Here is a 26,999-nt window from a genome sequence, read left to right as displayed (position 1 = left end):
AAACACGCCAATTCCGTAAAATAAAAGTGCTCTGAAGAGAAACCTCCATTGTTCAGGGGTTAGAGCACTGGTCTTGTAAAAGTGCTTTGTTGGGTTTCTACAGATAATTTGCACTCCCATCCACTGAGTTCTAGCTAGAGTTTAAAGAGCAGAGGTTCCAATGAAGGGCTATTGGGTTTTGACTGCTTTATAAACATGGACAGCAGCCAGCCGGCAGTAGAAGGATGAAGTCTGAACTGACCACAGGGGCAGAATCAAGAAAATGCAGCCAGCTGGGTGAAAGAGTGAGTATGCATGGGCAGAGGGGCGGGTAGATACTCTTATCTAATTATCAGAGACCTGTTTCATATACCGCGTGAAAGGCCAGTTAGTACCAAACCCCAAAGTCGAGCCCAAATCCACCCACCTCAAAAGAATGAGCACTAGTCTGTCAGTCATGAACAGCTCTGCCACTAGCCAGCCCAGTGACTCTGGATAAATTGCAACTGAAGGCTCAGTTTCCCCATTTATAAAACAAGAGGGGCGACATTTGTGGGGAAAAGTTAGTTTTTGACCTCATATCTCATCCCAAAGGAAATGCCAGATTGAGTCAAGATTTAAATGTAATTAAAATAATAAATATTACTGTGAGAAACAGGTCCATTCCTGACATTTGCAAAGCCAGAGACAAGAATATAAATGCAGGCCTCCCCTGGCCCCACTTCTTTCTGGTTATAATAAGAACATATTAATTTTTTTAAAGAGAAGAGATGGATTATCATTTCTAGGGACTTAGTTACTAACATTCTACACGAGTATCCCTTTGTAGCTTTACCATTTTAGGATTCTATGAAAGGAAAAGCCAATGAACTGTATGATATTCTCCACGAAGCAGGATGGAATCACTGAAGCATCTTCTACATTAATGGAGAAAAACCCTATTAGCATAAAACAAACAAAAATCCACCTAGAAGACAAAGGCCCTGCAAGTATAAAGAGTCCCCATACTTACGGCTATATTTTATTTTAAAAGTAATATTCCAAAGTCTTTTAATGCCAAATGACTTCCACACAAAACTAAACCAATCAACTTGATGAACAATTGGTAGCTGGAAGGAAAGGACAGAATTGAACACAGTCATATTGGTGAACAATGAGGAGGGTATTTTTTTCCACGTCTTCCATTTCAAAGTGGAGAATCTTCTGTCAGGGTAACATTTCTGGCCTCTTCCTGCCCCTATACTTACTCCTCTCCATTATACCATTATTTGCTTGAGACAACAACTTATAAGAATAAATTCACATTAAGTCTAAATTTCAAGGTTGGCCCACTGTAACCATAGTTTAAAAACAACTTCTCTGCCTATCTATCCATACATACCTAAAAATATATGCATAGACAGAAGCTATGTGCTTAAGCAACACTTGCTGCCTAGCTGATCCAGGAGATCAGAAATCAAAAAGACTTAGATAAGTAGTCTGTTTCACAACTTGAAGCTCATAGGTATATGCAAGAAAGGGGTCTGCTGAATGAGGCATAACAACATAAACGGGCCATTAAAAATCCTCATTTCAGTGTATCAGACCTCTCTCCATCTTGTACCATACAGAGCTTCCAGGAAACCATGCCAGCTCAATGACCTGTCACCTATTTCTGCATGTTCCTTTGAATACAGAGGGGACCTCTATTAAAATCCTATCCATCTTTCTCCAACCAGCTCAAATGTCACCTCCTTCCCAAACCTTCCCTCCTCCTCACCACAGCTGCAAATGACCTCTTGTTCACTTAAGATTCTAAGCGCTTTGTTTCTACCACTCATTACATATGATTTAACGTAGAGTCGTGTGTGTACATGTACTTTTACTGGATTATAAGCTCCGTGATGGCAAAGTCCAAGTCATTGTTTTTTATCTGAGCCACATTATCAAGTATCTTACACTGTTATTCAGTAGATGTGTACAAGACTAAAACTTTAGAACTCACATAAGTTTAAAAGCATCCTCCCTCCCCATCCCTTAATAATGAAAGTATTAGAGAATAGACCTAATGTCCACCTTAAAGCCTTACTGACTACAGCAGCAAACTATAGCCTAATATCTTTAACATTTTTAAGCCTTCCTCAGCTTTTAGCCTCATGTACATGATGACAGGATGGAGATCACCCATCCGCAGGAGCTAGCTTGATAAAACGCTCTAGATAAGTGTCATCTAAAAGAAATATAAAACCTCTAGCCACATATGTAACTTTAAATTCCCTAGAAGACACATTAAAAAAGTAAAAAGAAATAGGGTGAAATGAATTTGAATAGTAAATTTCATTTAACTCAATATATGCAAAATATTACCACTTCAACCTGTAATCAATATTTTAAAAATTATTAAAATACTTTATATTCTTATATTAATTCTTTGACATCTGGTGTGTATTTTCCATTAACAGCATATCTCAATTCATGCCAGGCACTATTTATTAGCTTATAAAAGCTAGTTACTTATTGTCTCCTTGCCTCAGTTTCCTCCATTTAAAAATGTGAATAACAGCATTTACCTTATAGAGCTGTATTGAATTTTAATAATATAATATGCATACAAAGGGCTTCAGAACAGTACCTGGCAAATTGTAAGGGCTCAATAAATATTAACTACCTTCATCATCATCATCCTCAATTTACTATATGAAGTAACTGAGCACACGAAGAAGAAAGCATATATCCCAAGTTCATAAAGCAAATCAATGCTGCCTCTATTCTCTTTCGAACAGTTGTCTATTAAACCATGCAGGACAGCTGGGAGCAACAGAAAATCATATTTTTTTTACCCATTTAAAATTCCAAAGTGTTAGCCAAATGCAGTTTGGGAGCCAGCCCAAAAGGCAACATTCTTCAAAATGGTAGCTTAGAGAAATGCCATCCAGCTGTGTTAAACTAGCACCCTTTCACCCTACCACTTCCTTTAAGCTCTGTCCCCCATTTGCTGTAATACTGCATCCACTCTGGTAAGTGAAAAAGTATAGGTCCTTAAAGTTTCACTTTGCATTATTTTGGGTAACTTTTGTGTTGCTGCTGTTGTTGTTTTAGATGACTGGTAAGGTTGAATATTTTTGTATACATCTGCAAAATGGCCTGCACCTAAGACCATCCAATCTTTGACATACTTGATCCTGCTCTTCAGGAGACTTAAAGCAGAGAAGCAGCAATACAGAAGCAATGGCAGAAGTGAAGGAACAATGGCCTAGAAATTAAGTTATCTGATTTCTAGACCAGGTTCTATGATTAAATCAGTACACGGCCTTGGGCAACCCACTTAAACTCCTGAACTATATCTCAGTTTAAGATCACCTGCAATATTCAGGACTAAGAGTTAAAATGCAATACACCAGAGCAATATCTCAAGATAAAATTGTATCAGATCTTAGCATTCTTGTTTATCTCTCTTAAAGAGAAGTTTCTCTTGGAAAAAAAAGAGTATTGACAAAGTTTAGGGATAATTTCCATTAATTACCAAATAATTAGAATACCTAGAAAAGTAAGTAGCATTCATCTATCTGATATTGATGTTGCTATCACTGAAATCCAAACAAACGTCATATCCTCCAAGGTTAAGAACTATAGGACATCAGCATAAACACAAAGGGGCATCAATGACCACCTCCATGGATCTCCCCCTAACCCCAAATTCCCTGAAGTAGGGTTTCTCAATTTCAGCACTGCTGCCATCTTGGGTCAGGTAACTCTTTGTTGTGGGGGACTGGCCTGGGCATTATAGGATATTCAGCACCTTCCCTAACTTCTACCCACCAGATATAAGTTAGATATGGTTATGTGACAACCATAAATGCCTCCAGACATTGCCAAATGTCCTCAGAGGAGCAAAACTGCTCCCGGGTGAGAAGCACTACCATGGATCCTCTACCATGCCTACCCTGAATTCCTTTGGAATTAAGATTATACAGAGACCTGCAATTTTCAGTGTATCATTACTTGTGACACAGCTTCATTAATACAATATGGAGTGATCAACTTCCACTGGCAATCTGGATTCTCAAAAGGGATAACCTTTCCCATTAATTTGCATTTAATGAACATATAGTGGAAAATAATTTTGTAAAATGACCTATTACACTACAGAGGTTATCCATATATCTTTTTCAGAGTCAAAATAATGTTTCTACACAAATAGTGATGCTGTAGCTACTATTTTAGACTAAGATATTTAAGTTTTAGAGCCCATGATTTTATTTCTTTAATGGTAGCACCCTGGCTTTAATTTACTGATCAGTCTGGTTCCCAATGACTGGGTCTCATGCCCATTCAACTACCTTTTCATCTAAAGTTTTGACAGAGTTGTTCTACTTTCTGGGGCCTGTACATATAAGCAAATTGAGAACTTATCAGCCATAAAATAACAGGATCATACAAACATATAGGGAATATCTACTTTTTAATGCTACAGGGACACAAAAGAAATACGTGTTAGACATGAAAAGAACCACAGAATAGAAACAACCACAGAAAGAATCACATCAACCACATGCCCAAAGTCATTCGGCTAACTAATTTGACGTGCTGAGAGTGAAGCATTTGAGTAAGGGTATCTTGATTGCAGCCACAGACGAAAAAACTATAGAGCTCAAGCTATGGGTCTGGGACTCAACCCCTAGAAGAAAGGACACCAGCATGATAATGGTGGTTCCCTCTGAGGAGGAGGCTGAAGGGACACTTTCACTTTTTACTCAAGATATCTATATTTTAGCTTCTTAAGATAAACATGTGATCATTTATTACTTCTATAATTAAAAACCAAAAAAGCTGAAGTGAGGAGGGAAGACGAAATCACAGTGGGAGAGAGTATAAAGAGAAAAGGTGAAGAACTTGACACTCCCAAATATGGACGTAATTAGGCAGCAGAAGAAAGCAAAAGCAAAGAAGTAGCGGGAGAGGCAGGCAGAAAGAGAACTAGAAGAGTACAACAACTCTGCGGCCAAGGGAGGGAAGTTTCAAAAAGGAACTCAACTGTCAGCAGAACCAAAAAGGGAAAAGGGGAGGCCAAGAACATGGCAGTGCAGAATTCAGATCTGAAAGAGGCTACTTAAAAATCATAACCTTCTCCCTCCATTATGTCCCTCAATCTTTGAGAGAACTGAGGTCCAGAAAGGTTAAGTGGCTAGCTAGACGGGTATTGGTAGCTAGAGGGCACAGCAAAGAAGTCCACAACATGTTTATGGACAGGCTAGCAAATGGATCCAGTGGAAAGAAAAGATACCAGAAGAAAAGGGGGGTAATTGGATAAGGAGTACCTAGAATAGACAGGAAGAGAGGAGAATGAAGACAGAAGCAAACAAAAATAATACAACTTTCCCTCTGAAGCTGGATAATGTGTTTCCTTTTCCATTTGGGTTGTTAGATAACAAGGTTAGGGGAGTCACTCAGAGTACCTGGATTTCGCCAGAACTCCACCCTTGGCGCCTTTCCCCTCTCACACTATACACATACCCTAGGCTCCATTTACCATCTATACATGAAAGATTCCCAAATCTCTATTTAAGCCCAAACCCTCTCCTAAGCCACAGGCCCACAGGAGATGAATTTCTACTTGAATATCTATAGCCATCCATGCTGAAATCCCCGTCCACAATTCTACTCCTGCTCCAGTGCTCTCTGTCTCAGTAAAAGGCCTCGCATGATGATTTTAGGCATATTATTAAACATCATCTCTCATTACATCTTTGTAAGCAAGATGAAAAAAAAGCATCTGTCGGATGACAGTAAAGGTAGAGTCACAGCTGCTAGAACAGCCTTACCCGGTAAGTGTCCATTAATGAATGGTAAGCTGCTAAGTCTTCAATTAGCCTCATTTAGTTCTATGCCAAGTGTACCAGACACCTATAGGTAACCCTGAATAATGCCTACCTCCTTGTGTTCATGTCCTTATATAATCTCTTTGCCTTGAGTGTGGGAGGGACCTGTAACTAGCTTCTAGCCAACAGAATACAGCTAAGATAATGAGAGGTCACTCCCATGATTAGGGTGTGTGTGTGTGTGTGTGTGTGTGTGTGTGTGTGTGTGTACATACATACTGTGTACATACATACAGTAGTTCCCTCTCCCTTATCTATGGGGGATAGGTTTCAAGACCCCCAGTGGATGCCTGAAATCGTGGATAGCACCAAACCCTATATATACCATATTTTTTCCTATACATACATACCTATGATAAAGTTTAATGTATAAATAGGCACCACAAAAGATTAACAACAATAAAAGACAACAATTATAACAATATACAATAAAATTTATGGGAATGTGGTCTCTCTCAAAATATTGTACTGTACTCACCCTTTTCTTCTTGTAATGATGGGAAATAAAATGCCTACATGACGAGATGAAGTGATGTGAATGAATTTTGACAACATGTCAGAAAGAAGGCATCTACTTCCAAACCAAGTTGATCTGGGAAAACTGAAACCATGGTTAAGGGGGGACTACTGTATAGGGGATTCCTTCTTGCTAGCATGACACAGACTTTATCCCTTGTTTGCCTGAAAGCAAGCTGCTGTGAAGTACCTCTGAAGAGGACCATGTGGCAGGGAGCTACAGGTGGCCTCTAGGAGCTGAGAGCCTCAAACCTCCAACTACAAAGAACTAAATTCTGCCCAAGAGCTACATAAACTTGGAAAGAGATGCAAGCCTCAGATGAGATTGTGGTCTCAGCCAACATCTTGACAGCAGCCTGAGAGACTGAGCAAAGGATCCAGATAAGCCATGACAGACTCATAAGCCATGGAAACTGTGAGACAGTAAGTGGGTAGTATTGTTTTGAGCCACTACAGTTGTGGTCATTTATTATGCAACAATAGAAAACTAATAGACCAAGCAATATTTTGTTACTTAGATCAAAATATTTATGAAGTAAATATGATAATGCTAAACCTAACAAGAGGAAAAAGAAATATAAATTAACTATGTTAATGTTCAAAAAGAGTAAAAGCCAAGACAGAAAAGTTTTAACAAGGAGAAGAAGAAGACGATGACAGACAGACACACACACACAAGCGCGCACGTGCGTGCATGTACACAAATACTTGGAGAATGAAGTAGGCTTTGGGCTCATTATGAGCTTATAGTAAGATGTAGTTACCAAAAACCCAATGCTATTTGAGACCATATGAACAAAGTATAATGTACAAAACAAAAGTAAAACGGTCTTATTGTGCCATATGAACTGGTCAAATCAAATTAATAAATATTTCCTGCATGCCTCCAAGGCATTAGGAAGAACAGAGGGATGTATATGTTCCTGTCCCTTGAGTATTTTTTATGGTGTCTGGGGAGCTAAGATAAACATATTAAAAAGTTAAATCATAATAATTTAAAAAGCAGTTTAAGACAACTATAGAAAAGATGTTATAGAGCGGGCATTAGAATTCATCTGGCAATTAAAGATGTTAACAGAAGCAGAAGACAACACATCGTTTACCAATATTATCATTATTGTGTTGCCAATATAATATAAAACTGAGTGTACTCAACACTGGGATTCAATTTCACATTACTGAGCACAAGCGTTGAAATTTCGAAAATGTGGAGGTAAAAAAAAAAAATTCCAGCTCTGCTATTTTGGAGGCTTTTTAGTGACAAATAACATTACATTTTACAAATAAGTACATGTGGGCAAACAAAGATCAAATAATTTGTTCATGACTATAAGTCAGTAAGTCAATTGTACTCAGAAACAGGTTTTTTTTTAATTTTGTCTGACAAAGAGAGAAAGCACACACACAAGCAGGGGAGGAGCAGAGACAGAGACACACAGAATCCAAAGCAGGCTCCAGCCTCTGAGCTGTCAGCACACAGCTGGACCAGGGCTTGAACTCACGAACCGTAAGATCATGACCTGCGCCAAAGTCAGACGCTTAACCAACTGAGCCACCCAGGCGCCCCAAAGCAGATATTCTCTGAAGTCTGGAAGGCTAATGAAAACTCACATAACCTTTCTAGGTTATGATGGCTGCTTTTGGCTACATGATGTTTTCACTAAAAGAGTTTAAAATCCTGAGTCACCTTTTACTCTTCTCCCTCCAAAGCAGAGCAGTAGTCAAGGTTTGTCACTTCTTCCTTTGTGGTGTGTCTCCCATTTATCCCTTCCTTTAAACCCCCAAGGTCAACATCTGACATCCAGACCCTCGTGAAGTTCTACCTGCATCTCTTTCAGCAATGTCCTAACTAACCTCCCGGTTTCCAGTCTCCAGTATGTCCCTCCCATCTGTCCTACATAGTTCCAACCATGGCATTCCCTGCTCCAAGCCCTTCAACTGCCCCCATGCTCATAGAAGTACGAATCTCTTAGTTGGGGGGCCACAGTTAGATTCAAGTCCTGGCTCTATCACTTCTTAACTATGTGACTTGGAACATCCTTTTTCTCATTTGTTAAATGAGGTTAATATCAACTGCCTCATATGTCCTGGTCTATCTGGTTCAGCCACTGTCTATGCCTACCCCATCTGATTAGCATATGACTTCACTCTGAGAAGTGCCCTAGTTATGACAATAAATAATTCAGTCAATAAAGGGTTGTTAGAAGGATTTAATGACACGATGCATATAACAGGGCTGGCATGATTTTTTTTCCCATTCCCTCAAATGCCCCTTATACTTTGCTGCCTGAAATCATCTCTAACATCAACAGCTATAGAAGAACCTATCTCATACTACACAGTCTACCTCAGATGCTCCCTCCTCACATTTGTCTGACTTCTGTGGTATTCTAAACCTCTCTTATAATGTATATCTAACACTAGCTTGGGTCGTGGTAATTGGTACACATGCTTTAACTGCCTCAGAGACTAGCTGTGGGGAAGACAGTGTCTGCTTCTCTTTCCTCTTAGTTGAACATGTGACACCTAATAGTGTCGTCCACACATAAGATACTAAATGACTTAAACTTAGAAATAATCCAGAATTTTGGCCACCAAATTGCATTTCACTCACCCATCAACTGTTTATTTAAGCCTCTGCTTTCTACACAGGGCAGCCAAGCACAGGCTCTCAGCAGATACCAAGTCCAGCCCACTCTCGGCTCAGGGTCTTCTCTTTTTAGAATATCTGGTTTCTTCTCCCAGTTCCTCCCTCATTTATGCCAACTCCAAGCTAGGGCCATTTCTAACAGCTTCTCTGATCATCAGCAAATCTTCCTGTCTGCTTCTCTAAGCATAACTTCCAGGTCTAGGTTCAGGTTCAACCTCAAACCACACTCTAGGCAGCACCTCGGGCTCTATGTTTCCACAAGCAGGAAATACTGCAAAAATTAAACTCTTTGAGTCCCTTTTTCTACGCCAATCTACAACCTGAAATTACTGAGCCTTTCTCCTTTCTCACAGTTGTTCCCATCATTCCAGTCTCTGCCACCTGCCCAATTATACATTGTATGTGTACAGTTATACATCCAAGAGTAAAACTTATCTTGCTTCTTAATCCACTGGCCACAATTCCAAATATTAGCAAACCAGGGCCAGTTGAGAGGCTAGGGACTCTGGTCTCTACACACACAGCTGAGTAAAAGAGTTATTCACTATAGCAAATCCAGAGGACATTCATTTGAACATTCCTTTTACTTCTCATATCACAGGCAAAAGTGGTCTTTTTGGTGGGAGGAGTGAGCTAAAATGAGCTTAAAGCATTTGAGGGTTTAATCAAGACTTTCTTATGTAAATGGGAGGCAACCTGTATCTTCTTCATTTCAAACATAAGACTATATCTGTATTCCTTGTCAGGACCTTGAGCAAAAATCTCAAGGAACTGTAGCCCAGCATTCCCTTATACAATATTTAAACAAGTTGAACAAGAACAACAACTATTTATCCAGACACGAAGACACTTAACTGCTTAATTGTGGCCTAGAATACAATTACTCTGCAACTTAGGTATTAAAATACCTACATATCAAAACTAATGACACAATTAAAATTGCTTCATCAAAAAAAAGAACAAAGGAAAAAAATGAATAAAATCATGATTTTTTTTCACCTAATTTTCTCACTTACTTTCTTAGCATTAAGCTTTTTTTTAATGTTTATTTATTTTTGAGAGAACAAGCAAGCGAGCAGGGGAGGGGCAGAGAGAGAGGGGAAACAGAGGATCTGATGCGGGCTCTGCGCTGACAGCACCAAGCCCTATGTGGGGCTCGAACTCACGAACTGTAAGATCATTACCTGAGCTGAAGTCAGTTGCTTAACCTACTGAGTGACCCAGGCACCCCTTAGCATTAAGCTTTAACAAAACCACAGCCCCCCTAAGCCCCCTGGCCATGATGATTCCCTGGCAGCTTTCAGAGGCCCTTGATTTGCCCAGACTCTGCCTCCTATACTTCAGACCTGACCTCTCACCTCAGCCATTATTATACCTTTTATTTCTTAGAATAGCATCAAGAAAAGAATCAAGTGAGGTACAGGTTTTATTCAAATTTTATTACCTAAAGGCATTATAGCTTGTTGTAAACAAGTCAAGCAATATAGAAAGGTATCGGGTGAAAATGAAAACCCCTACCCCTGCCAATGCCTAAACTCTAAGGTAACAACTGCTGTTTTTCATCTATCATTCCAGAAAATGTCTATGCATATGTATATACAAACTCATATCCATCTACCTTTTACCTCCCCCCTTCTTTCAGTTGTACAGATGGGATCATACAATACCATTCTGTACCTTTTTTTTCCATTTAAAATGTATCTTGGACACCACTCCCTATCATTATCTATAGATCTACCTCATTCTTTTTCATAAAATGCACAGCATTCCATTGGGTGCATACATACACCATTATTAATATAACCAGCCTCTCATGACAGACGTCAAGACTGTCAGTAGTGAAAATGGAGCAACAATGAAATGACTAGCATCCTCGTAAAAAGTGACTTTTGTGCACTTCCTTCTTAGACTAGATTCAGAGACAAAAGGTATACACATCTTACATTTTCATAAGAACTTCCAAACTGCCCTCCAAGTGGGCTCTAATACTTCCTCTGACTCTGTACAGAAAGGGGCTTTAAAAAAAATTTTTTTAATGCTTATTTATTTTTGAGAGACAGAGCATGAGCAGGGGAGGGGCAGAGAGAGAGAGGAAGACACACAATCTGAAGCAAGCTCCAGGCTCTGAGCTGTCAGCACAGAGCCTGACACAGGGCTCAAACCCATGAACCGTGAGATCATGACCTGAGACAAAGTCAGAAGGGGGCTTTTAAACCAATCACCTCGTCTGAAGTTTCTGTAGCTCAAATAAGGAACTAGATATTTTAACACAAAAATAGCAAAGCCCTAATGATTTTGTTACATTTTTTATTTTAACATACTCTGGAAGCCAAATGCCACAGTTGGTGGCAGCCTCACCTTGCTGTGATTAACCTTGCCCTTGTCCAAATGCAAATTCAGAGGGTGCCATTCCACAGAATTAATCCAGCTCCTAAATAATGCATTCCTTAGGTTCGGAGATTTACTGAGTGAATTTAGCACAGAAGAGAAACATACACTGCTCCTGGTAATTTATCTCTAACATATAATGGTGTCACATAAGGTGGTTTTCACTCACCCATAATTAAAGTCACTGGCAATGCAGGCACACTTTGAATATGTACACCTCAGTATATCAGAATATTCATGGTATGGGATGATCTGATTGAAAGATTTTGCTACTTTAACAGAGAATCAGGTTTTTTCCAATGATAGTGAACATCTGTAAGCGTCACTGCACAGAATCTAGTGGACCACATCCAGAATAACACTTGTTTAACATTGTGTATGTTGCAAAGCACCTTAGCATATTTTACCCCATTTAATCTTCATGACAATCCTGGTAGGAAGGCAAGGCAATTATTACTCATTAAACAAAGATTCCATGAGCACATAGTATGTTCTGGGTACTCTCTGTCAGGTAGCTGGGATGCAAAGATGAATGAGGCCCTCCCCTCATTCACTGTTGCCCTGCCCCATGCAATCTATCCCTGAAGCCCTAACACTGCACTTAGGATACTGAGTAACACGGCCTATAAACCTTGTGTTACCAGAGCACTGCCCACCCTTACAGTTCATCCCAATCCCCTGTATATCTCATTCACGATTGTCCAGCCACAATGGACCACCACACTGGAGAAGAATCCAGGTTCTTGCCACCTCAGGGATTTCCACTTCATTTCCTCTCCCTGGTATGCCCTTCCACCAGCTCTTCACCTAGATAGCTCCTATCCATCTTTTGGCCTCTGCTGAACTTGTCACTTCATTTCAGACCCCTTCTCCCAATAAATTCTGCCTCACTTATTCTTTTTTTTTAAAACTTTACTTCATATCATAATACTTCATACTGAAATGTTTGTGCATATGTTTGAATACCAGCTCCCCCACATGACTGCAGGGCTCAGGAGGGCAAGAATCATGGCTTTTGTGTTCACTGCTCTAACCCCAGCACCTATCCAATGCAGTGCCTGGCACACAGCAGACATGAAAACAAATGTACTGAACAAATACAGCCAATGCCCTCAAGACGTATACGAGAGAGCGGGGAAACACGCAAAGAAGGGAAAGGCTAATTTTACCAGAGGGTGGGCAAGGTTTCAGGAAGGACTACAAATAGAGGACCCTTAGCTGATGGCGGAAAGTAGACATTTGCTAGGAATACGATCTAGGCCATCAGGAGGCGACTGCAAGCAGAGAAGGGCAAGGGCTGTGCAGTGCGTCTCAGACTTTTGGCTTTGATATCTGGGTGGATGGTGCACATTCAATGGAGTGAGGCTCTATTATTATTATTTATTACCAGGGTACAGACCCAAGGAAAAGAAGGCCTTGGCAGAAAATTGAAAATTCGGATGGTAGTGATTCCTCTGCCCACCTGCTTCTTACCACTCTTAAGCTAAATAGGAAAAACCATGACTTCAACCTGAGAATATTCAGTGTTGAGCTGTAGGTGGCCGCAGGCCAGACCAGGGCAGTGGAGGGTGGTGTGAGGACCAGAAGACTTAGCACACACAGGGCCAGGAGAGCTCTCTACATCTGAACACCTTTTTTGACCAGAAGATGTCAATAATGTAATGTATGGAACTGTCAAATCACTATATTGTACACCTAAAACTAATATAACACTGTATGTTAACTAACTAGGATTAAAATAAAAACCTAAAACAAATAACAGTAATAATAATAATGGAATTTAGTGTGCTTATCTTTTTGTAGGGGGGTGCAGAAGAAGGAAAGAAAAAGATTCAGTGTCCTGAGTATCTCACATGCTTGGTAATACCTATTTCATTTCCACCAGATAGTCCCTTTCCTGAATTTATTTCTAACTGCTCTGTTGCAATTTCTGGGTTGCTCTTCATGGAAGTAGTCAGGGCAGAAATCCTAAATACATATAAGAAAATGCTACCTAATGCCTGAATGGTATCGGGTTGAAAAGCATCAAAATAAGCCATTACTTAAGGGGGTCACCTCATCCTATTAACTCAACAGCTTCTCTGGTTTGGCCACAGGTCTATAACAGAAAGTAGGAAACATAAGAAGAATCTGGCATTTGCTGCCACCAATAGTGAAACTTTCTAGTCCCCCCTCCCATCCTGCCACACACAGAACAGCATTACATGAAACAGGAAGCTTTGAATCATAATTCTGGTTAAAACATAACCTATAGTTTATTTCAAAAATGCCAAGAGTGACAGGAAAAAAAAAACCACCTTGGAAGCCTCAGTGAAAAAACAGTTCTTTGGGAAGAAAAAAACCCTAAACTTTTCAAAGTAGCAATAATGCATAGTAGGGAAAGACTAACATTTAGCAGAAAATTATAAAACAGCCAAGCCTAGGGGAGGCAGTATAACTGCAGTAGGGCTAAAGAGGCAGACAGACTGGCAGAGAGAGCACACTAGGCAGCACTGATTATCAGTAGCCTGGGGCATCGTCCTGGCTCAAAGCACCATATGACAGCTGTGATACTCACAGTTTCCCCGGGCCTCAGTTTCCTCCTTTGTAAGATGAAATGTTTGAAATGGATCACCTTGAAAGATCCTTTCCTGTTTAAAAACATCCCTTTAAGGGGTGCCTGAGTAGCTCTGTCAGTTAAGCGTCCGACTGTTGGTTTCAGCTCAGGTCATGATCTCATGGTTTGTGAGTTCGAGCCCTGCATCGGGCTCTGTACTGATAGTGGGGAGTCTGCTTGGGATTCTCTCTCTCCTTCTCTCTGCCATTCCCCTGCTCACTGTCGCTGTCTCAAAATAAATAAACTTAAAAGAAACTTTTTTTAAATCCCTTTAAGAATATATCGATTTTTTTTTCTGCTGCGATTATAATACAGTCAGAACAGCTACAACAGGTGAACATTTTGGTGATTCTCATTCTCATCTACAATCATGTGAGGCAAATATTATCATATACTTTTGCATATTTTAATAGCAAAGGTCAACATTTGTGAGTGCTTAACCTGTGCCAGGCAGTGTTCAAAGGCTATATATGTATTAACTCATTCCATCTTCCCAATAATCCTATGAGTAGGTACAATTATTATTAACCCATTTTGCCGATGAAGAGAGTGAGGCACAGTATATAAAATAACTTGCCCACAGGTAGCAGTGACAGCAAATACACAAACCCAGGGAGTCTGTCTCCAGAGACCGCACTTGACCCCTGATGAGACAATTGAGGCTTTCAGAGTTTAGGTACTTTGGCCACCACCTGGCAGGGCCAGGTTCAGATTCAGGTGTATCAGATTCCACGGTCCATGCTCCTTCCACAACTGTATGCTTGAGAAGGAATGGCTGGCTCTTAGAGAAACAGAAATCTTCTGAAAGATCATGTTTGTTTACCTCCTATTCATCCCCACCTCTTCTGCCCCACTGAGGAGTCGTAGAGGCAATAGTGAAAAGAGATGAAGAATTCTTTTCTTGTACCTACCATAGTTGAGACACTATGCCAGATAAAGAAAAAAAAGGGGAGGGTGGGTGCTCTGCTTCCTTACTCCTGCTCTAACAACATGATTTTTGTTTAAGAGCCGTGCAGATACTAACAGTTTTGGTCAACAGGCAGGAGCAGATGGCTTTTCCTAGATGATGGTGGTCCAACTATCAAGCCACACAGCTATCCAGATTTCACACTGAAACTCTGTCTCCAACTCACTAACTGCTTTGTGATGCTCCCCCAGCCCCATGTGTTAGCTAAATCACCAGAGTGTTTAAAGATACACTGTGATGTGCTAAGAAAAAAAATCTGTAAGGTTGAAATGTACTTCCTTTAAATCTGAGTTTCTCGTTGCAACTAAGTTTTATTACAGTTTTCCTCTGTCTTATTTTCATGCTTATCCTGGCATATTTTGCCGCCTCACCTCATTATGTAACCTCCACACGACAGTAAGTGTAATTTCCCAATTTTTGCATAATCTCTCTGCCTGTCCCCACTCTCACTCCCAAAAGAGTTTCTGGAGTCAATAGGAGAGATGGCCAAAAATTACAAGAGGACTTGAGGAAGTATTAATAGCAAAAAAAAAAAAAAAAAGAAAGAAAAGAAAAGAAAAGAAAGAAAGAAAAAGAAAAGAAAAACTGCTCTGACCAAACCCTTGGGGTCTTGGTTTCTTTTTTTTTTTTTTTTTTTTAATGTGGAGGAGGGGCAAGGGGTACAAAGTGACTGAAGCAGTTGTCCAGAAGCCCACACAATTCACTCCTTGTTGGTGGCACTATCATTGCGTATCTCATTTTCAAATAACTCATTTTTATTACAAAAGTAATACATATTCATCATATAAAATTTGGAAAATAAAAGAATGAAAAGGGGAAAAAACAGAAATGCATCCTACTGTCTTGAGATAGCCACTTTAACAACTTTGGTTCCTTTCCAGGGGCACCTGTGTGGCTCAATCAGTTAAGTGTCTGACTCAGGTCATGACCTCATGGTTCCTGAGTTTGAGCCCTAAATCGGGCTCTGTGCTGACAGCTCAAAACCTGGAGCCTGGAGCCTGCTTTGGATTCTGTGTTTCCCTCTTTCTCTGCCCCTCCCCCGTTCATATATTCTCCCCCCCGCCCCCCCCCCAAAAACAACTTTGGTTCCTTTCCTTCTATTCCATATTTATCATCACATCCACAGGTATACATGTAACATGTAAACACAGAGACACAAAGAACTGCACACTTAAATTACAAAGATGGAAATGGCATCATCCCATATACTCTCCCACTGTATCATAATGATTTTCCTCAGCATTGGTCTTCATATTTAATGGCCCCATATTTTACTATATGGACCTTCCATAATTTACTTACATTCCCCTACTATAGAAACTGTGTCTTCAGTTTTTCACTATTATAAACACAATAGCATATAAAAGCTGTGCACATATATTGGATATTTCCTTCAGAAGTTACACTTTTCAAAAATTAGTGAGGAATCCATGGTATTTACAGAGAAATTGGAAGATACAAGTAAGCAAAAACAAAGTCAATTCTAATTTCTTTTTTAAACACTTTTGTGCACATCCCCTCAGGTTTTTCTTATTATACATACATGGACACAAACACATATATTAAAATGGGGTCATATTATTAATAAAAAAAATAAGTTACTAATAATAGTTACCACATATTGACTACTTACCACATGCCAGCCACTGTGATTTTCTCATATTTATAACCACCTTATATGTTAGCTCAATGGTTCCCAAACTTGTCTACACACTGAAGTCACCCAGGGAGCTTCAAAAACCGTGAGGGCTGCATCCAGTCCCTAAGGACTGAGGATTTTAATCAACTGGGTGAGGCCTGGCCTTGAGAGGGTTTAAGAGATCTCCAGGTGATCCTACTGGGTGTTGGGAACTATTAGGTTTGCTGCTATTTTATCCCTCTCTTACTAACATGGAAGCTGAGGAACACTCAGGTAATAACTTCCCAACATTACCCAGTTGATAAGGCTAGGATTTCGATCTAACCCTAAGCCCAGAGCCCAGACTTTTTTCTTTTCTTTTTTAACTTTTTGATGTTTCTTTATTTTTTGAGAGAGACAGAGCTTAAGCAGGGGAGGGGCAGAGAGAGAGGAAGAGAGAAATCCTAAGCAGGCTTCGCACTGTAACTGTTAGGAGATCATGACCTAAGCCGAAACCAAAAGTCGGACACTTAACCAAATGAGCCACCCAAGGGCCCCTCCCAGACTTTTTTTTCCTATTTGAGTATAGCTGACACACAATGTTACATTATTTCAGGTATACATTACAGTGATTCCACAAGTCTATACATTATGCGCTGTGCTCAACATAAGTGTAGTTACCATCTGTCACCATGCAATGCTATTACGATACCATTGACTATATTCCCTACAATGTACCTTTCATCCCCAGATCCCAGGCTTTTAACTACCGATAATCTGGGATATGATTCCCCCCGCCCACCACTCATATAACATCATATTATGAACCTATTATTTTTTTTAACATTTATACATTTTTGAGAGACAGAGTGTGAGCACAGGAGGGGCAGAGAGAAGGACACACACACACAGAATCGGAAGCAGGCTCCAGGCTGTGAGCTGTTAGCACAGAGCCTGATGCAAGCTTCAAATTCACAGACTACAAGATTATAACCCGAGCTGAAGTCAGACGCTTAACCAACTGAGCCACCCAGGCACCCCTGAACTTATTTCTATGTAGAACTCGGCACTAATCATTTTTAGGAATGATTATACATTTATAGGAATGATACATTTATAATCATTTGTAGGAGTGATATACTATTCCACTGTATTACTACATCAGAATGCAAGTGTTACCAATTTTTCCCACTATAGAAAATGCTGCCATGAATACCCTTATTGACACACTTTTGTGTACGTCCTTAATTACTTCCTTGGGATAAATTCCAAAAAAAATGCTGGGTCAAAAGGTAAACGTGTTTTTTAAAGCTTTTGATAATGCCAAACTGACATTCCCACCAGAAGTGCAAGAGAATGCCTGCTTCCTCATGTCCTTGCCAACACTGAGTTTTGTCATTCCTTTTATTTATTTATTTATTTATTTATTTATTTATTTATTTATTTATATTTCTTTTAATGTTTATTTTTGAGAAAGAGAGAGAGAGAGAGACAGAGCATGAGCAGGGGAGGGACAGAAAAGGGAAACAAAGAATCTGAAGCAGGCTCCAGGCTCCAGCTATCAGCACAGAGCCTGACGCGGGACTCAAACCCATGAACCATGAGATCATGACCTAAGCTGAAGTTGCAGGCTTAACCGACTAAGCCACCCAGGCGCCCCTGTCATTCCTTTTTAATCTTTGCAAATTATATTGGAGAAAATGGTATGCCATCTTAAATCTCCTTTCGACTACCACTGAGATAGAACATTTTTTCACATTTATTGGCCACTTAGATTTCTTCTTTTACGTATTTTCCTATTCCCAACCTTGGCACATTTTTCTAGTCAGATACTTGTATTTTTCTTATTGCTCTGAATAATGAGTCTTGTTGCAACTGCTTCCAGTTTTGTCATTAACTTCACGGGTTTTGCAGGATTTTAAATTTGCATATAGTTGATTATATTATTTTATTTATTACTTTACCTTTGATATTATGCATACAAATACCTTCCCTACCCCAACACTATATACTCTCCTATCATCTCTCTTTTTCAAAGTTTTCATTCTTCAATGTAGCAGTGTACATGTAATCCAAAAAGGATTACACATCAGAACTGCTTACAGAGTTTTGTTTTTTTGGTTTTGTTTTTTTTAATGTGCAGGTCCTAAGACTGAATTCCAATTTGGGGAGTCTGAGACCTGAGTAGGAATAGTTTTTAAAGCCCCATGGACAACTCTGATGCACCCTCTCCTTTATTAAGAAACAGTAGTTTAATCTTCTAAATTTATATTGGTGTCATTTTTTTCCAAATTACTTCAGCACATTTGTTAAATAAATGATTTTATGAATTTGAAATGCTACCTTTATCCTAGTTGGCAAGCTCCATGAGAGTAGAGACCATACCTATTTTTACTAACCATTGCACCTCTAGGGCTCAGCACTGTGCCTGGTGCACAACTGGTACTTAATAAATGATAATTGGGGAGCGCCTGGGTGGCTCAGTCAGTTAGGCATCCGACTTTGGCTCAGGTCATGATCTTGGGTTCCAGCCCCACATTGGGCTCTGTGCTGACAGCTCAGAGCCTGGAACCTGCTTCGGGTTTTGTCTCCCTTTCTCTCTGTTCCTCCCCTGCTCATGCTCACTTGCTCTCTCTCTCTCCCTCAAAAATAAACATTAAAAAAAATTTAATGATAATTGAATAAATAATACCTGATAATATGTGCCCAACCTCATCCAACCCCAAACTGGCTAGTTCTCTTGTCAATAACTTCTTGACAATTAGATCAATAAATCTGATGGTATTAATGATGACCCTGAGTTATCAAAAATACTAAATTATGCCCAGGAGGCTATGTTTAAAGCGGCCAGGAAATATGTTACAGGGCTTCATCAAATGAAGTCAAAATAATAATGTTGGCCATGTTTGAGGGGTATGGGAGTTCTGATAAAACTCTCTGTGGAGGAACTAGATACCACTGACCCAAGAGACTAAGGAGGATTGGCTTCTTCTAGCTCTTAGAGTTCCTTAACTACCTCCAGAAACTGACTCCAAGCTTCCTTGAGCTGAGGATAAACACACCCATTCCCTCCTCCGAGCCCATGGAAAAACTGGAATAGGAAACCAGGACACCTGGGTTTTAGTCCTGTCACCACCATCAACCTGTTTGAGCATGGGCATGTCACTTTACTTCTAGGGGTTGGGCTCGATGTTTTCTAAGGATCTCTTCAGATCTAAGCCTCTACCTAAAGACTCAAACAGACTACCACAGGGTAGGGCTTCCAAGGACAACCTGAAATTCCCTCAACAGAATAGGGTCCCAGGGTCACCCCAGGATATAGCAAAGTAATAGTGACAATAATAATGGTGGTTGTATAAGTAGTAGCAGTAGTAATAGTAACAACAGCAGCTACTGATAAATTTTAATGAGCACGTATTATATGCTGGGCAATATTCTAAATGTCTTACTAACAATAAAGGCACACATTTACATGGCACGTACTATGTCCTAAGTGCTTTGTATATATTAATCTTCAAAATGACCCTATAAGGTGAGTTTTATTATTATCCTCATTTTACAGAGGAGGGAACTGAGACACAGAGAGGGTAAGGGACTTGTCCCAGGTCTCACAGCTACCAAGTGATGGACCCATCAGAGTTGAACCCAAATCTGTATTTTTAACTATTCTACCATAGTGCCAGCCAAACTATCATTGTCACTATTGCTTGTCACTTTAGATGTTGCACATAACAAAAAATAAGTTGCAATTACTTATATGGAATACTCCGCTATTCACTAATGCTAAGAAAATGTGGTTTTACTCCAATGTCATTTTAAGCAGATCCGATTTTAGGGCCTGAGAGAACAAAATATATGATTTATTAAGAAAATACGACAGGGGCAAAAAATATATATGACAGGGATACCTAGGTGGCTCAGTCCGTTAAGTGTCTGACTCTTGATTTGGTCCCAGTTATGATCTCACAGTACATGTGATTGAGCCCTGCATCGGGCTCCATTTGCTGAGAGCAAAGAACCTGCTTGGGACTCTCTCTCTCCCTCTCTCTCTGCCCCTCCTGGGTCACACATTCTCACTCTATCATTCTCTCTCAAAATAAATAAACTTTAAAAAAGAAGAAACTATGACATTTTATTAAGAATTGGTATTCACTAGAATGTTTTTATTAGAAAATAAATAAATCATTAACTACTAATGGTGTTTCCACTAAAGAGAAAAAACACAAGCTCTTTATGCATCATTAGGAACTAAATTTTAGATCCCCACCTTCACAAACTTCCATTCCAAACTTCCAGCACCACCTTTTAATCATGAACCTAACAGCCCATAGATGTCTCAAGCAAAAGAAGCCAAACCAAAGTCAGTACACTAACTCCCCACCACCCATCCCCATATGCTCTTCTCACATCTTCCCGAGGCTAGGTCCGCAATCTCGGGGACTGGCACCACCCGCCCCAAGCACCCAAACTGGGTGTCAACCCGGGCCCTGTTCGCCCTACATCTGGTCACAGAACATTTGTAGAATTCATCCTGTGCTCTCTATCCTTGCTGCCCCCGCTTCTGCTCAGACTCCCAACTCCTTCCCTCAAGTGCTCTACCAGAAACCTCCCAACCAGCTCTTGGCTTTCTTTCTCTCCAGCTCCAACTCCACCTCAACACTGCGGCCAAAGTAATCTTTCTGAAACAAAATCTGATTATGTTACTTCCCTGTTTAGAATCTTTGTCTCCCGGATAAAGTGTAAAATCCTTCCTAGAACATACAAGGTCCTTTATTATCCGGCTTCCAACTACCTTCCCAGCTTCATCCGAGGTCGTGGCCCACACATCTCACACGAGGCAAACGGAGCAACTTGGAAGTTCCCAAACAGTGCTTCTCTGTCTGCCCAGAATGCAATTCTCTCATTCGCCCATCTGGCAAACTCCCACTCATTTTTTTTTTTTTTAGACCAGCTCAAAACTCAGAATTCATCATGCCTTTCTCTGGGCTTCCATCGCATTTTGCACCTCTCCCTATTCTAACACTTAATTTAACCTAACACAATCATTTGTCTATATGTCTGCCTTTCCCATAAGAGAAGGAACCCTCTAGGGCTCTGTGTCTTATTCACCTCTGTATTATGTTTGTTGAATGAAAGAATACCTCGCGATTTAAACAAGAATTTCCAAACTGCTCCTGATAAACGTCCAAAGCGAGTGATACAAGCCAATTCCCATTTCAACAAACATCTTCAAAGTAACAATCATCATACATCAAAAATACATGTTGCATTTGTGTGCCTTCGTATTTGAAGCCATAACCAACAGGAGAAAGTTTTAACAGATACATTAGCAACCAACAAACCTACCTGATGAATACCTATAGCTATATAACTTCTTGCATTCGACTCCAAGTGGTTCTTAACCTTTTCTGGGTCACAGACCAGTCTGGGTAGTGTTTGTCTATCATTTCTTAAACCCACGCTCCTTTTTGAAAAACATAAAAATCCCACACAGCCCCAGAAATTCTGATACTCCCCCAAGGACACGACCCTGAACCCCACCAAAAATAAAAATAACTTTGCAGGTGGTAGGAATTCCTAGGTTCACAAGAGATGTAAATCCATCAGGTAAGACACCACCGTTGAGTTTTGCTCTTGGGTAGTTCATACTATTAAAACGGGCATTTTCCTTCCATCACCAAATATAAACACTATAACATTAAATATGCTTTAAAGTCTTTACTGGGAAGAGGAAGCCAGGGAGGTGCTGACATCTGTCTCCCCCACCATTGAGAACCCTATGATAAGGAATTTGCAGGAAACAAATGAAAAACACAAATATGAAAAAAAAATCGTGTTTCCTCACACATAACCCCCACAAGCACATGTTCGAAAGAAGGGAGTTCTTTCAAAAGGCTTCTGGCATTACATTTTCTTGCTACTACCGTCCCCCTACCTCTCCACCCCTACTTTAAAATAGGTGAAACTTCTAGGTAGCAGCAACTTCTTTTTAATTTTATTTTTTATTTTTTAAAATTTACATCCAAATTAGTTAGCATATAGTGAAACAGTGATTTCAGGAGATTCCTTAATGCCCCTTACCCATTTAGCCCATCTGCCCTCCCACAACCCCTCCAGTAACCCTCAGTTTGTTCTCCATATTTATGAGTCTCTTCTGTTTTGTGCTCCTCCGTTTTTATATTATTTTTGTTTTGCTTCCCTTATGTTCACCTGATCTTCTTTTAAATTAATATACTTTTGTCCTTGTGGAGACAAAGGGTTAGAGAAAGGGTTGGCTGGTTGCCTGCCACCAGCTTGGGGGGTTGGGTTGGGATGGAGGAAAAACCAGTTAGAGAAATAAGTTCTGATTTCTTACCCTGCCACATGGCCATCTTCAGCCTTTCTTCTCCCACGCTGGTGTCACACACTAGTTTTCCCAAAGCCCTCCAGTTTTATAAGAAGGCTTGAATGGGATGTAGACAGACCAGCCGCTGTGTGGCCTTGTTTTCTGCAAGAAGTTCAAGCCCTCAACCTGAAAATGTGAATAGCAAAATGAATATCGAAATGAAAAAAAAATTCAAATCTTTAAGAATTACCTCCTGTCCCTCTTTGAACCTCTCCTTCAAAGACATGCAGACATGGGTAGTGCCGAGTTTTTCCCAGCGAAGTACTGCTTTAGAAACATAGAATGGTAAGATCCAGAGTCAGTTACTATTGCCACTGAGTGCTGTCCAATTCTGCGTGAATCACTGGATCTTCAGTAAATGGGTTTCAGAATCTCAAAGGATGCGTGGTTGGATGAGATAACCATTAAATGTCTTCCCTATATTCACATTCCACAGTTTGGGGAATGAAGAACAGCATAATATCTATTGCCCTCTCCTACCGCCCGCCCCAGCACCCAACTTGCCATTTAAAACTTAGTAGAAAGGAGAACAACTTTTGTAATATTTAAAGTTTTAAAATAGACCCTGTATAGGAATGGAGAAGCAAGCAAACATAATAAAAAGTTAAGAGCAATGCCCTTTGGGTCGTGGTTCTTTCTCTCTGCTTCACTATACTTCCCCACACTTTGCCAATGTTCTAAAAGAAGCATATATTGCTTTTATAATCAGGGGTAAGAAGAAGAAAAGAAAAAAATAAAAATAGAATACTAATTTAAGTACTACCAATTAATTCAGCTAATTCCTAAACTTAAAAAGTCAAATTCCGTCTTAGGACAATACTATTTGCAAGGATATGAAAGAAGCTAGGAATCAGGGGGACAAAAACATAATGTCTGACTACTTCGTTTGATTCAGAGGCTTAATATATTAAACGCTGTGCTGCCCATTTAAACAAGTTCTTAATAAATTGGTCTTCCTTATTTAGCACCCAAGTCATCAGCTTTTTCTAAGCAAAAGACCTCACGTTTTTGACTTGGTCAACATGAAAGTAGGTTGCTATTTCCATAGCTTGAAAGCTCTAATGCATGCATGAAGACTAATACGAACTTGAGAGTCATCATTTGGGTCTTCCTTGATGACTTTTGTTTAAGGAAAAGAATGTAAATGTGGACACTAGCCCCAACAGCACCAATAGAGGGGGGGAACCAATGCTTTGGATAAGCAAAGGTTTGCGAAAGTCCAAGAAAACTTAGGAAGTCCCAAGTCCAAGGATGAATTCACCAGGAAAAAGCGCTCCGATGACTTGTCTAGAACCCCGGACAGTTTGTTTTGGTTTGCCCTTTTCTTTCTCTCTCTCTCTTTCTCTCTCTCTCTCTCTCTCTCTCTTATTTCGCGTTAAGTAGTGGTCCGCGCCTCGTGGGACCAGGAGAAATTTAACATCTCTGAAGTCAAACCCGGGTAGTTGCTAATAAATGTATGAAGTTTATGTAAAGCCAGTAAGAATCTCACTTACTCGGGGTAGCTTACACTGACTTTATCACACGGGCACACGTACAATTTCGCTTAGCACTCCAGGAAACTGATTTGCTCTGAAATGTTAAGAAACGTAAACGTGCATCAATGTGAAGGTAAAGCTTTCCCCTTCAGGGTGAAGGCGCTCAAGCGCAAGCCTGGAATGTCTGGAGAGAACCAGCCACCCGCGCTAAGTGGGAAAAAGGAAAACTCGCCACAACGACTTTTCTGAGAGTCTGGAGTCCACTTCGCTAAGACCCACACCAACCTGCGAGTCCAGAGCGGGAGGAAGAACAGCGGGGCCTCGAAAGAGCTTCACCAGACAAAACCACTCTGCCCTAGTCCTGGAAAGGCGACGCCTGCAGCCAGCCTCCCCCCCATTCAAAAGCGGGACGGGCTTGGCGCCGCTCCGCGAGAAAACTTCGCTGGGACAGCGCAAGGACCCTGGCTCGGAGAATAGGGCAGGGCTCCGGGGAAGATGCCGCCCTGCACTGGCTGGAACTAGCCGGTCTAACTCCTCCGAGTGCCAGGCGGCGGCGGCCGGGCAACGGGAACCCCCCTCTCCGGGGGACCGAGCCATCGGGGGAGCGCTTCCCCTGTGTCGCTGCGCCCAGGGGGTGCTCCGCGGGTGGGCCGGGGGCCGGAGGCCCGCCAAAGACCTGTTGGGGAAGCGACAGCCCATCTGTCTTTACCTGTCGCCGAGGTCAGGGGCGGCGGAGCCCGTCTCGGCCGCCGGCGGGCCGAGCGCTCAGTCGGCTCTGGCGTCCAGTACACCAAGCCGAGCTAGCGCCCCACGTAGCCGGCAGAGCTTCATTCACAGCCCAGCCGGGAGGAGGGGGAGCGGAGCGGGCGCGCGGCTCATGTGACAAGCGCCTCACAAGTATCGGCCAAACACAGCCAAAGTCTGCGCTTGCGCGTCCTACCCGGCCTTCTCCCGGCACCTCTGCCCTGGCAGGGCGGGGGTGAGGCGAGGTGGGAAGGAGGCCGGGCGGAGAAAGCGACGTAGGAGGAGTTCCCGCGTGCGCAACCGCAGTAAGTCGGCCCTGCTCGCTGCCATATTTAATGAGGACTGGGCGGCCCCTAACCCTGTGTTGGGCGTGCCGATTGCTTTTGAAAAAGAAATGCTCCCATTATGCTTCACTGTTAATAACCTGGAGTACGATTCTTTGGGGTTTTGTCCTTAGAATGAAACTGTTTATGCCGAGCTTCTGGCCGACAGAATAGCCAGTAGTAATCTAATACTAATTACATTAGCTGACATATTTTGAGCCTCTAATTACGTGCCAGGCACTGTGCTAAACCCTTAACTCACTTTCATCTCATTTAGTGCCCACAATAATCGCACTGGGGTACGTACTATCATTCTCCGCTTTTATTCATGAGAAAACAGACGCACAGACAGATTAGGTAACTTCTTTGAGCTCACATAACAGAAGTAGGAATAGTGATCAAATATAGTGATGCTTATAACAGTGTACTTGAGCCTCGTTGCAGCACTGGATAATCTACATGGCACTTTTCCCTATTATCACCATTTTTTAAAGTTTATTTATTTATTTTGCAGCACTGGATAATCTACATAGCAGTTTTCCCTATTATCACCATTTTTTAAAGTTTATTTATTGTGAGAGAGAGCATGAGCAGGGGAGGGGCAGAGAGAGAGAGAGAGAGAGAGAGAGAGAGAGAGAGAAGGAGGGAGGGGGAGAATCCCAAGCAGGCTCCCTGTGGCCAACGCAAGGCTTTGGATATCACAACTGTGACATCATGAACTGAGCCTAAATCAAGAGTCCCACACTTAACCAACTGAGCCGCCCAGGCGCCCCAGTATTATCTCACCATTTTAATAATTTACTAAACAGAGGCTTGGAAAAGCAAAAATCATAGGTTTTAGTAAGTGGTAGAACTGAGAGTCCAAAATAGACCTTCCTGACGCCAAAGTGCTTACCGTAGGATTGAAAGAAAGGCCCCTCATTTTACAGAAGAGGAAATAGGCCAACGGAGTGCATTGACTTATTTAAGATGATCCTAATTAGTTATCAGCAGAACTGAGACCAGAATCCATATAGTCAATCCAGGCAATCTAAAAGTCAGGCTTTTTGACCATTGCAATGAAGAAGACCACGCACAAGAGAAACCATGGGGCATCTAACCAAAGAAAAACAATCATTACAGAATTTGAGGGTAGAGTGGAGTTTAAATAAATTTTAATGAAGGACTGTTTTCTGTAAGCTCAAAGCAGCACTGTGTGAAGGGGTCAACAACATCCAGTCTGGGCTGTGAAATGAACCCAGACACCGGTTTCCTTGGGAACCCAAAGTAAAAAATAGATGTGGAATGTTGTGTTCAGATAGCCCTTATCCGAAGTTCTGCACCTGGATAGGAATTCCAGGCTGCTTCTTTGTTTCCAAGAACCTTATGTCCTCCACACAAATGCGGGATGTTTTATTCTCACTGGCATGATTTCAAGCAGCAAAGTCTCTGATAGTCTATGTTTGTAGAGAACAAAGTTTCTCAGGGAATAAAAAAAAGTGGTGGTCACTCAAAGGGAGT

At 41.0% G+C, this 26,999-nt stretch overlaps 1 protein-coding gene across 5 annotated transcripts in view; it reads right to left on the bottom strand.

The window, feature by feature from the left end:
- Positions 1-25,402, bottom strand: part of CLCN5 (chloride voltage-gated channel 5) — a 175,486-nt gene extending 150,084 nt beyond the window's left edge. For 4 of the 5 annotated variants that reach the window (XM_011291722.4, XR_006593348.1, XR_006593350.1 and 1 more), the window contains exons 1-2: positions 25,142-25,402; positions 22,928-23,083 (exon numbers count right to left, since the gene is read on the bottom strand). In XM_011291722.4, the coding sequence (XP_011290024.1) occupies positions 22,928-22,943 (16 nt within the window). In that variant the 5' untranslated portion in view covers positions 22,944-23,083; positions 25,142-25,402. Of the gene's footprint in view, positions 1-22,927; positions 23,084-24,450; positions 24,527-25,141 lie in introns of all 5 variants that reach the window. The other variant, XR_006593349.1, reaches the window with a different exon arrangement.
- Positions 25,403-26,999: the final 1,597 nt, after the last annotated feature.

Source organism: Felis catus, chromosome X, assembly GCF_018350175.1.
Source record: "Felis catus isolate Fca126 chromosome X, F.catus_Fca126_mat1.0, whole genome shotgun sequence".
In the NCBI taxonomy this organism is placed as follows: Eukaryota; Metazoa; Chordata; class Mammalia; order Carnivora; family Felidae; genus Felis; species Felis catus.
This window is presented reverse-complemented; position numbering and strand designations above follow the sequence as displayed.